Source organism: Schistocerca americana, chromosome 11, assembly GCF_021461395.2.
Source record: "Schistocerca americana isolate TAMUIC-IGC-003095 chromosome 11, iqSchAmer2.1, whole genome shotgun sequence".
In the NCBI taxonomy this organism is placed as follows: domain Eukaryota; kingdom Metazoa; phylum Arthropoda; class Insecta; order Orthoptera; family Acrididae; genus Schistocerca; species Schistocerca americana.
In genome coordinates this window covers 155,341,407-155,354,633 of record NC_060129.1, presented here as the reverse complement: position 1 = coordinate 155,354,633, position 13,227 = coordinate 155,341,407, and the positions used below count along the sequence as shown (strand labels likewise).

The following is a 13,227-nucleotide window of genomic DNA, read 5'->3' as shown; positions in this document are numbered from 1 at the left end:
GTCCCCCCCCCCAGAATGGTGAATGCTCCAACACGGTCGAGGCCTCCAGGGACTGCTGTGGCCTAGATGCACTTTTGGGGGAGAATGGCGGGCAGTGGCAACATGAATTATGGTTGTACCATGTATGCCACAGAATGTAACACTCATGCAGTCCATAGCAGCCACGCAAGATTTTCAGAAGGCGCACCAAGAACTACAGATCAATAGATATCTCGACAGGCAAAAGTAAGAGGTCGCTGGCCTTATCGCAAACCATGCCCGTATACGGTCACGAGTTAGAGTGGGACAGCACGGTTCTTCCTGGAGAATAACTATTTAAGGAAACCCAGGGATCACTGTGGACAGTTCCCATCGACGAGAGTTGGCCGATTCATGCTACTGTCTCTACGCTATCGATGACGACAATTTAGCGGTGAGAAGTAGGCTTCTGATTTGGAAAACAGCTCTCACTGATTGTTGGTCATTTCAATGTTGAGTTCCGGCTCCAGGGATCTAGGTGGAGCCAAATCCACTGAATTGTATTTTGTTCGGAAGCGCAGAGGAGGTATAGTCTGATTGTAATTATAAATTGTGACAGTTAATTTTCCTTTCAAACAGACAATAATGGAACTAAGAAATTTTTTTGCTTCAACTGGGATACTCAATAACGAAAAACAGATGGATTTTGCAGAAATTATGAGCTCCACAGTGAGAATAAACAGCTAAATGGTAGTTCTGTTGTATGAATGCATAAGGCCCACAGGAATTCCCCCACATAGATGCAGCACAGCCACAGGCCTGTCCTCAGAAACGTGCTTTATAATTGCACGAAAGTTACCCATGTACTTGTCATCTTGTTTATCAACTTCAGTAGGATCTAAGTCATTAAGGGGGCCTTAATGCAATCTCCTGACATCCACAGATAATCACCACATCGATGAAAGGGTCTAGCCCTTTTCTGTTTCCTTCCCACCTGCTCCACCAAGCCTTAGTCCTGGCGATGTTTCCTATCTTTTGCCTTGTTCATCATCATGTGAACAAAATTTTGACAATGGATTAGAGTAGCTATATAGTAAGTACTGCACGCCTGGATGTTGAAATATTGAAGATCATGCTTCCACACCAGAAACCTGGAGTTTTCCAGGGCTGTAACATTTTGATTACTACCTTTACCAGACTCGTCATAACGAAAAACAAACAGTACTTACAGAAGACACCGTCCTCTTTGGCAGAGTATACTAAAAAAAGTTGAATGTACGATATTGGCAAATTTGCAAAGTGAGGGGAAATATATAAATTGCATTAGGCACAGAAAAGTTTTGGAATTGTTGTAGCTTCATGTGGTAATTAATTTTTTTTATGCTTAGCGAACAAATACTTATCTCATAGTTACAGCCCGATCGTGTATTGTCTCCACGCAGCCAAACATAACCATTTCCAGCCAATGATCGTCTCAGTTGGACCAGAGGACCCAGTCCACTCCATGTAATCACAGTCCACACCAGTATGAAGCTAGCACCAGCTTGCACTGTGTCTTGTTGACAACTTGCGCCATGACTTCGTCGGGGTCTGCACCATCCTCGAACTCTACAATCAGATCTTACCAACTTTAATCGGGACTCATCCAATCAGACCACCGTCTTCCAGTCGTCTAGGGTCCAACCAGTGGGATCACGAGCACAGGAGAAGGGCTACAGGGGAAGTCCCGCCGTTATGCAAATGCACTCACGTTGGTCACGTGCTGTGATAGCCCATTTACGTAATTTCGCTGCACTGTCCTAACGGATACGCTTATCGTCCGTATCACACTGATTTTTGCGGTTGTTTCGCGTAGTGTTGCTCGCCTGTTAGCGCTGACTGACAAACGCCGCTGCTCTCGGCCTCTAAATGAACGCCGTCGACCACTGCCTTGTTTGTGGTCAGAGGTACTCTTGACGCCGTGGATCTCCAAATGTTGAATTGTCTAACGATTTCAGAAATGGAATGACCCATTTGTCTACCTCCTCCCCCTAATCAGCGTTCAAAGTTTATTAATCTCCGTCGTGCGGCTATAATCAAGCTGGAAACCTTTTCATGTGAATCACCTGAATACAATCGACAGCTCGGCCAATAAACTGCCGCTTCATACCTTTTGTAGGCTGGACTACCGCCATATGTGAAAGTGCATACCGCTATCCCATGATTTTGCCACCTGTGTGTGGCTGTAGCAGCTGGCATCTCTCGTAGTTTGATTCTCGAACTTCAACCGTGGACTTCCTCTGGTATTTTTCTGATGATATATATATGTATATCCATTTCACCTAAACAGATAATCAACAAATCCCTTCTAGCCAGCATTATTTTATTGATTTCGTTGTTTGTTATCTTATTAGTCCCTTTGACTTCTCACGGTGTGCCTTTAACAACGCATTTCAAAAGTATTCCGTTTTTCAGTTCCTTACATCACAGAGTCCAGGTCACACATTTACAAGATGCAACACAACAAACGCGCTTTTGGAAGCATTTTTCTGGCGTGTTAGCAGTCAGTTTTAGAGGCTAACATCTTTTTTCTATGTTTTGTTCGGATTATTACTTTTTCCTCGCTTTTTACTCCTCCAGCGATTTTATTTCCTAAATCAGCAACAAAGTGTCGGAGTACGTGGCCATTCACGACAGGTACATGGACGCTGATTTGTCGCCGTTTTGTCATAAACCATTAGTAATACAGTTTCGTCATGACTTTGTCCACTTCATTGAAGGTGGAATCTAAGATGTGCTGGATCAAATGGTGTCGTTAAGAATATGTGGGTATTCACGTGACTTGTTATTTTGACACAGGAAGAATGTCGTATTGTTGTACAGACTTGTGAAGAACAATATTTCTACTAGGAGTACTATGTGGGTAATTTTTGACCCACAATGGATTTACGAGGCCGTTACCCGCCTCTATAATCATCGCACGACGAAACGTTCTCGTGACTTTTCATCATTTATGGGGTTGTACAACTTACCAAAATTTCATCCCCCCCTAGCTTACCCACCTAGAAGTATGAAAAATTTATCTGTTATACCAGTAGTACGATGTGGGTCATTTTTGACCCATACCTATTTAACGCACAGTTTGATATGAGGTAACACCGGTTTGCTGTCACTAAATATGATCTGGGCACGCCTCGACGTTATTCACGAGCTGTTAGAGTATATTATACTTTGGGCCAAAAAGAACATTAAATACGAAGTATTCGGTTGTCGAATGATACATTATATCAGCGAGGCTTTCCGTTTTCTATGGACTGGCGACATCCAGAACTACGCGGAGTAACATTGCAAAACTACAGAATAACATGTGACATATTATACTTCATTACTTTTATCGTGGCAGCGACAGGTAGGGGCGGAGGACATACGTTGCCATATGTAATTTTATTTATGTTCGAAACAGGCTTATGTGTCTTGAGACTATTTTATTAGTCTTGACACAGCTGCTGGTCTAAGACATTATTCATTTATTTGTGTGTATGAGTTTTGAAGGCGGCTATATTATTATAGCAGAAACCTTGGTCTAGATTTAAAATAAACAAAATTTTGAGCAACTGTGGGCTGTTTTTCATTCGAGACAACATATTATACAGTGCAGAATCCCACCGTCCCCCCTCCCTACACTACTGTCTGGAGCACTGCTAACAGTTCTCTTACACTACAGCAGATGTCAGTCGCGTCGCCCTTACGGAACGTCACGACTGACAGCTTCTTCACCTCCATTAAACAGGCAGATGAGCGCTGAAGTGGAGACGACACACTGTATGCAACACACTCACAAGTCAGGCGACCATCTCCTCACAGATTACGATGGGAAATGGTAAAAGATATCCGTATCCTGCGTAACATGCATGCTGGACGTCAGAAGACTGAGAATACTGAGAAGTAACTTCCAGAAACAGTGAAGTTTTATAATGACACCAAGGATGGAGTAGATGTTTTTGACCAAATCGCTAGATACTACAGTCTCCGAGTTGTTACCCAACGATGCCCTGTAAGTGTCTTTTCCTTGACCTCGCCATGATTAACGCTCGCACAGTTTTTAAGTTACGTACCTCTAGGATTAGATTACATCATGATCAGACAGAGATTCCGAAATCAGATACTGGATTGTAAGGCGTACCCAGGAGCAGATATAGGCTGAAATTCTAGACATTAGTCAGGAAGAATCAATACGCAAAGAAGTGTGATACGGAAGTACTAAGGAATGACGAGATACGTTTGAAGTTCTCTAACGATATAGATACAGCAATAAGGAATAGTGCAGTAGGCAGTACAGTTGAAGAGGAATGGACATCTCTAAAAAGGGCCATCATAGAAGTTGGGAAGGAAAACATAGGTACAAAAAAGGTACCTGCGAGGAAACCATGGGTAACAGAAGATATACTTCAGTTGATTGATGAAAGGAGGAAGTACAAACATATTCCAGGAAAATCAGGAATGCAGAAATACAAGTAGCTGCGGAATGAAATCAATAGGAGGACGAAATGGCTGCAGGAAATATGTGAAGACATCGAAAAAGATATGATTGTCGGAAGGACAGACTCAGCATACAGGAAAGTCAAAACAACCCTTGGTGACATTAAAAGCAACGGTGGTAACATTAAGAGTGCAAGGCGAATTCCACTGTTAAATGCAGAGGAGAGAGCAGGTAGGTGAAAGAATACATAGAGAGCCTCTATGAGGGTGAAGATTTGTCTGACGTGATAGAAGAAGAAACAGGAGTCGATTTAGTAGAGATAGGGGATCCAGTATTAGAATCGGAATTTAAAAGAGGTTTGGAGGACTTACAGTCAAATAAGGCAGAAGGGATAGATAACATTCCGTCAGAATTTCTAAAACGACTACTCACGTTGGTGTGTAGAACATATGAGTCTGGCGATATACCATGTGACTTTCTGAAAAGCATCATCCACACAATTCCGAAGACGGCAAGAGCTGACAAGTGCGAGAATTATCGCACAATCAGCTTAACAGCTCATGTATCGAAGCTGCTTACAAAAATAATATACAGAAGAATGGAAAAGAAAATGGAGAATGCGCTAGGTGACGATCAGTTTGGCTTTAGGAAAAGTAAAGGGACGAGAGAGGCAATTCTGACGTTACGGCTAATAATGGAAGCAAGGCTAAAGAAAAATCAAGACACTGTCATAGGATTTGTCGACCTGGAAAAAGCGTTCGACAATATAAAATGGTGCAAGCTGTTCGAGATTCTGAAAAAAGTAGGGGTATGCTATAGGGAGAGACGGGTCATATACAATATGTACAACAACCAAGAGGGAATAATAAGAGTGGACGAGCAAGAACGAAGTGCTCGTATTAAGAAGGGTGTAAGAAAAGGCTGTAGCCTTTCGCCCCTACTCTTCAATCTGTACATCGAGGAAGCAATGATGGAAATAAAAGAAAGGTTCAGGAGTGGAATTAAAATACAAGGTGAAACGATATCAATGATACTATTCGCTGATGACATTGCTGTCCTGAGTAAATCGGAGAAAGACGAAGGTAATGAGAAGTAGTAGAAATGAGAACAGCGAGAAACTTAACATCAGAACTCATGGTCACGAAGTCAACGAAGTTCAGGAATTCTGCTACCTAGGCAGTAAAATAACCAATGACGGACAGAGCAAGGAGGACATCAAAAGCAGACTCGCTATGGCAAAAAAGGCATTTCTGGCCAAGAGAATTCTACTAATATCAAATACCGGCTTTAATTTGAGGAAGAAATGTCTGAGGATGTACGTCTGCAGTACAGCATTGTATGGTAGTGAAACATGGACTGTGGGAAAACCGGAACACAATAGAATCGAAGCATTTGAGATGTGGTGTTATAGACGAATGTTGAAAATTAGGTGGACTGATAAGGTAAGGATTTAGGAGGTTCTACGCAGAATCGGAGAGGAAAGGAATATGTGGAAAACACTGATAAGGAGAAGGGACAGGATGATAGGACATCTGCTAAGACATGAGGGAATGACTTCCATGGTACTAGAGGGAGCTGTAGAGGGCAAAAACTGTAGAGGAAGACAGAGATTGGAATACGTCAAGCAAATAATTGAGGACGTAGGTTGCAAGTGCTTCTCTGAGATGAAGAGTTTAGCACAGGGAAGGTATTCGTGGCGGGCTGCATCAAACCAGTCAGTAGACTAATGACCAAAAAAAAAAACCTCTAAGAAGATTTCACGGCGGGACCTTATCCTCAGAGTAGCAGATGACCTCGCTGCCTCTTACACACTTCAGACAAAACTCAGTCTCCCCTTACAGGCACTCCATACTGGCATTGGCCAATAAGGAGTTCGAAGGTCTTCTCAAATTCAGGTTTCCTGCAGACAACAAAACTACAAAGGGAAATAAAACGTCAAGTGCAACAAGTATGTGTGCAAAAGATGCCGAACAAAAACTGTTGTCGGCTTTCTGAATCCCAAAGTAGGCAATTCTGTCACGTCCTTTTTCTTAAATATACTTAAATATTTATAATTATAAGCTGAAGTAATTTGTTCTTATGTTTTATTTCCTTCATTGCAATAACTACAAAAAATGCAGAGCATTTTAGTCACCTACTGCTTTTTAGAATGTTTCACTAATATTTGGTGCTTATCTTATTCTTCTACAAAAGGAAAAATACTATTAATACTCGCATAAACAATATGTTTTGATTCAGTTGCAATCTCTTTATAAAGAAAAACATTACAACATTGCTTTACCAAATTTACGAAATATTGTGGAATTTCTTCTGTAACATTTAAAATAAAAAAAATGTTTACTTAGAGAAAATTCATATTTGACCGTGTACTATTCATTTTAGAGACGAATTGTCAACATGAAGACACTCATAATACCACCCAGATACGAACAAAATGGTGGTTTTCTACTGCGGGTAAAAATGACCCACATGGTATTACCAGGGGTATGGCGAAGTCTAGTTCATTTAGTGTTAGGAAGTGGTGGTTGACGCAGATCCACTTGTGGCTCAAGCATGTTCTCACACGGAGGGTGCTCTGCAAGGGGAAGGGTCTACTCAGTGACGCTGTGTTTCAGAATCGCCCACAGCAGGACAGGTCCAGGAGGGGAAAGAGGCTCCCACTGTGGACCTGGGCACCCTGCTGGACGCTGGAGGCGGCGCCGTGGTGACTCTGGTGGCGGGCGACACCCGTCTGGCAGCGCACAGGGCCGTCCTGGCCGCCAGGAGTCCCGTGTTCGCCGCTGTTTTCAGCCACGGCACGCTGGAGGCCACAGTCCCAGACGTGGGGGGCCAGTTGCTGCGCCACCTCGTGGCCTACATGTATACCCTGCAGGCCCCGCAGCTGGCCAGAATGGCCCCCCAGCTGCTGGTCGTGGCTGATAAGTACGGCTTGTCAGGCCTGAAGGCACAGTGCGAGCAGCAGTTGGCCTCACAGCTGTCTGTTGAGACTGCGGTGGCCACAGCTGTGCTCGCTATTCGGAACTCCTGTAGCAGCCTTAAGAAGGCCGCCGCCGCCTTCATAAAGACTCATATTTTACACGTGATGGCCACGAAGGGCTGGACAGATGCGCTACATTGTCAGCCTGAAGATCTGATTGAAGTGCTCAAGCTGCTGTCTGAGCCAGCAGCAGAAACCAGGTATGCACAAGACAAGCTACATGCCTACGTTGTCCAGTCCTGTGTAGTTCTGTTTGTGTGCGTGTATTTCCAGCCCCTGAATATCTTTACGTGTATGTGTACTGCAAAATACACCATCACTGACAGACATTTTCTGATATCTCGCTATGCTTTCATTGATTTCTCATGTTAGATTAATGTTGTTGTTGTGGTCTTCAGTCCAAAGACTGGTTCGAAGGAGCTTTCCATGCTACTCTATCGTGTGCAGTACCTACTGCAACCAACATCCTACTGAACCAGCTTAATATATTCATGTCTGGGTCTCCCTCTACAGTTTTTAACCTCCCCCCCCCCCCCACGCTGCCCTGCAATACTGAATCAATGATCCCTTGATGCTTCAGAATATGTCCAACTAACGGATCCCTTCCTTTAGTCAAGTGCTACAAATTCCTCTTCTCCCCAATTCTATTCAATACATCCTCATTAGTTATGTGATGTACCAATCTAATCGCCAGCATTTTTCTGTAGCACCACATTTCGAAAGCTTCTATTGTCTAAACTATTTATCATCCATCTTTCACTTCCATACATGGCTACACTCCATACAAATACTTTCAGAAAAGGGTTCCTGACGCTTGAACCTATACTCGATGTTAACAAATATCTCTTCTTCAGAAACGCTATCCTTGCCACTGCTGGTCTACATTTTATATCCCCTCTACTTCAACTATCTTCAGTTACTTTGCTCCCCAAATAGCAAAACTCTTCAACTACTTTAAGTTTGTCATTTCCTAATCTAATTCCTTCAGCATCACCTGATTTAATTCAACTAAATTCCATAATCCGCCTTTTGCTTTTGTTGATGTCCATCTTATATCCTCCTTTCAAGACACTGTCCATTTCTTTCAACTGCTCTTCCAGGTCCTTTGCTGTCTGTGACAAAATTGCAATGTTTTCGCCAAACCTCAGAGTCTTTATTTCATCTCCATGGATTTTAATTCCTACTCCTAATTTTTCTTTTTTTTTCCCTTTACTGCTTGCTCAATATATAGATTGAATAACATCAGGGATAGGCTACAGCTCTGTCTCAGTCCCTTCCCAAACACTGCTTCCCTGTCATGCCTGTCAATTGTTATAGCTGCCATCTGGTTTCTGTGCTAATTGTAAATAGCCTTTCGCTCCCTGTATTTGACCCCTGCCACCTTCAAAATTTGAAAAAGAGTATTCCTCTCAACATTCTCAAAAGCTTTCTCTATGTCCCCAAATCTTACAAACGTAGGTTTACCTACCGTTAATCTATCTTATAAGTCGTAGGGTCAGTATTGCCTCACGTCTTGCAACATTTCTATGGAATCCAGACTGGTCTTCCCGTGCTCGCTTTCTACCATTTCCATTCGTCTGTAAAGAATTCGTGTTTAATATTATGCAGTCTTGACTTGTTAAACTGTAATATTCACACCTGTTTGATTTAGAGAAGTACTAGATCCAACTGGGTTTATTAACGGATAGGTTAGGCTAAAAAAGTCATCTTAGAACTAAATTATTCGTTGATTTATAAGTGGTTTTAACATTATTTGCGGTCATTACTTGTACTGAACTGCATATGTGGAACAGCCTTATAGGTTCTGGTGTAAAGTATCTGAATAAGTGGTAAATTTGCTGTGAAGACGGCAGGAGCCATTTCAGTGGTGGACACAGTGATGTGCTGCTCACAGCAGATGTACTGTGGACACAAGATGTGTAGTGCGAGCAGCCAGGGTAGCGAGCCTACAGGCTTTATTCTGTTTGCTGTGCAATTCACCATAAATCTCTTTACTCAGTGTTACATATATTGTTCTCTGCTGTCTCTGCTGGTGTTCACAATGAGATACTTACAAGTGACATATGCTGCATAAAGGAAAGATAGCGTTGATCAACAAGCGTGTAGTCCGACATTAACACCAGGAACTCTGCAGCGCAGTTCAAAGAGATCAGAAAAGAATTTAAAACTTTCCATCTCTGATGTTGTCATGACATAAATATTAAACCCTGGGAAAAAATAGGTGCTGTACAGAAAACGGTCAGACTGATCGCTATTTCCACATTACTACTGCAGTTTGATTTCTATGTTTCTCCTTCACTTTCTATGTTCATTTCTGAAATATACCTATGGTTACAGAACAAACTTTGTTTATTCTCCCCAAGTAGTACAGTGTTATAAGATACACGTCTTAAGATGTGTGCTAGGTTCCAAGAAGAAGGGTGCGGGGTGAATAGAATCATGAGGAAGACTTCCGTTGCAGGAAGTGACACATGTACGTCTGCAGGAAGCTGTAGGTACTTACTCCTCAAACAGCCTGCGTCCACTTCAGGAGACAACAGACCACTCTCTACAACTCAGAAAGATCCACAAAATTCGCAGATCCACACAACGCTTCCCATTTCCTTTCGCATTTTGTTCAGTTGTTCCAAAGGATGTATGCTGTAATCTGGACATTCCCATTCTCTAGCATATTAGGAGAGGTGGTTTTATTAGTCAAAACGCTGTATGTGCTTCTTGGTGGAACATCTGTCGGTTGTCTAGCAACCTGCCGGCCTTGCTTGTACTTCTCTATGCTGTTTCTAAAGGCTGCCCAAAGAACTTCACAGTGTTAGGACCTTCCCTAGCCCATACATTGCAGTTACAGATACATCTCACACAATATGAGTATTCATAAGACCTTTTGTCTCATTATCATTTTTATATGCTATATCACTTAACAAATGCACCATTAAATCCTAATGCCCAATAGTTTTCAATTTTATATATATATATATATATATATATATATATATATATATATACACTCCTGGAAATTGAAATAAGAACACCGTGAATTCATTGTCCCAGGAAGGGGAAACTTTATTGACACATTCCTGGGGTCAGATACATCACATGATCACACTGACAGAACCACAGGCACATAGACACAGGCAACAGAGCATGCACAATGTCGGCACTAGTATAGTGTATATCCACCTTTCGCAGCAATGCAGGCTGCTATTCTCCCATGGAGACGATCGTAGAGATGCTGGATGTAGTCCTGTGGAACGGCTTGCCATGCCATTTCCACCTGGTGCCTCAGTTGGACCAGCGTTCGTGCTGGACGTGCAGACCGCGTGAGACGACGCTTCATCCAGTCTCAAACATGCTCAATGGGGGACAGATCCGGAGATCTTGCTGGCCAGGGTAGTTGACTTACACCTTCTAGAGCACGTTGGGTGGCACGGGATACATGCGGACGTGCATTGTCCTGTTGGAACAGCAAGTTCCCTTGCCGGTCTAGGAATGGTAGAACGATGGGTTCGATGACGGTTTGGATGTACCGTGCACTATTCAGTGTCCCCTCGACGATCACCAGTGGTGTACGGCCAGTGTAGGAGATCGCTCCCCACACCATGATGCCGGGTGTTGGCCCTGTGTGCCTCGGTCGTATGCAGTCCTGATTGTGGCGCTCACCTGCACGGCGCCAAACACGCATACGACCATCATTGGCACCAAGGCAGAAGCGACTCTCATCGCTGAAGACGACACGTCTCCATTCGTCCCTCCATTCACGCCTGTCGCGACACCACTGGAGGCGGGCTGCACGATGTTGGGGCGTGAGCGGAAGACGGCCTAACGGTGTGCGGGACCGTAGCCCAGCTTCATGGAGACGGTTGCGAATGGTCCTCGCCGATACCCCAGGAGCAACAGTGTCCCTAATTTGCTGGGAAGTGGCGGTGCGATCCCCTATGGCACTGCGTAGGATCCTACGGTCTTGGCGTGCATCCGTGCGTCGCTGCGGTCCGGTCCCAGGTCGACGTGCACGTGCACCTTCCGCCGACCACTGGCGACAACATCGATGTACTGTGGAGACCTCACGCCCCACGTGTTGAGCAATTCGGCGGTACGTCCACCCGGCCTCCCGCATGCCCACTATACACCCTCGCTCAAAGTACGTCAACTGCACATACGGTTCACGTCCACGCTGTCGCGGCATGCTACCAGTGTTAAAGACTGCAATGGAGCTCCGTATGCCACGGCAAACTGGCTGACACTGACGGCGGCGGTGCACAAATGCTGCGCAGCTAGCGCCATTCGACGGCCAACACAGCGGTTCCTGGTGTGTCCGCTGTGCCGTGCGTGTGATCATTGCTTGTACAGCCCTCTCGCAGTGTCCGGAGCAAGTATGGTGGGTCTGACACACCGGTGTCAATGTGTTCTTTTTTCCATTTCCAGGAGTATATATATATATATATATGTGTGTGTGTGTGTGTGTGTGTGTGTGTGTGTGTGTTCAGAAATTTCCTTTAGAGACTTATATGATTTGTAGAGGGGAGTGAGAACTGGAATCCATGTCCAGAAACATACCGTTTCCCTCCTACGGCGGTCTCAGTTCAGATGTTTAACTCATCCAGTTCTGCTTGAGCAGCTGAGTTGGGTGTGATGCAGTACAGTTATTAGATAACAATTCGAAAGAAACACAGCGAAAGATCCCATTATCAGCTAAGCCTCTTGTTTGTATTATCACTTAAATATTGTGTGTTCACATTACCCCAAAACAAGAAATCAACCTAGCATACTGTACATGCAGAAGGTAATGTTTAAGTTTTAATGAAAACAAATGTGCGGAACTGATAAATGGATGCTTCGTTATGTTTACTTTCGGACTGTTACCTAATAACTGTTCTACATCATGCCTAATTCAGTTCCTGAAGCAGAATTGCATGATTTAAACATGTGAACTCAAACTGTCGTAGAATGCATACAGTACGTTTCCAGACGGGGTTCCTGTACAAAATACTACCTACTCTCTCCCCTTTAAAAGTCCTAGTAGTTTGTAAAGAGAATTTCCGAACACCCTATGTATGCTTCCATCACTGATAGAGTTTCCACTTATCAAGCTGTATTTTCTCCTCACTTGTAGCAACCACAGTTTACTTTAGCCACATGTACTGACTAATAATGATTTAATGCGTCTTTACACAACATTACATTGTCTCCTGTGTTATGTAACCCATGTCTCCTTAATTTAAATCCAACTCTTTCCTTCGTTCTACAGCAAATCTCCTTATCACAGTCTCATAGAACTGTATATATAGAATATAAGAATTAAACAGAATTTCTATTTTCATTCGAATAACAACTTCCGATTACATATCCTGCATAAGTGTATGTATAGAGTACTTTGCCTTTTTTTATCTTAATGCTCAATGTTCGCTAGTTTATTGAGAATGCTCGTTGGCCAATGTGAAACAAATTTATTTACTTGCCTATTTTGGTGACAGTTAAACGTATTAAGGGAATAGCTGCTCAGTATCACACATTCTGTAACCCTTGCTTCTCTAAATTTCTTTTGGTGCACAGTTCAGAATCTACTCTTCTGTAGTTTACCAACTGTGCATCCTACAGCCAAGTCGCTAACAGCTACCGATACTATCTGATGATAATGGTACAAGTTGAACATGTAAAGATTACTTCCATTTTTATTTCTGTGGGAATGTTGTTTTTATGTGTTTAGACTACGCTGATGACTAGTTGTCATATCAGTTCTACCTAAATGTTGACCTTAGCATGTATCTTTTATTTGTACTTTAATTTATTCAGCCTGTTGTTTGCTATGCGATGCTACTAGTGTGGGGGCTAAACCGAT

The 13,227-nt window shown here is 43.2% G+C and overlaps 1 protein-coding gene across 1 annotated transcript in view; it reads left to right on the top strand.

Moving 5' to 3' along the window:
* LOC124554018 (ankyrin-3-like) overlaps positions 1 to 13,227 on the top strand; it is a 60,296-nt gene that overhangs the window by 25,101 nt on the left and 21,968 nt on the right. The window contains exon 4 of the mRNA XM_047128046.1: positions 7,033 to 7,594. Coding sequence (XP_046984002.1) covers positions 7,033 to 7,594 — 562 coding nt within the window. The remainder of the gene's footprint in view (positions 1 to 7,032; positions 7,595 to 13,227) is intronic.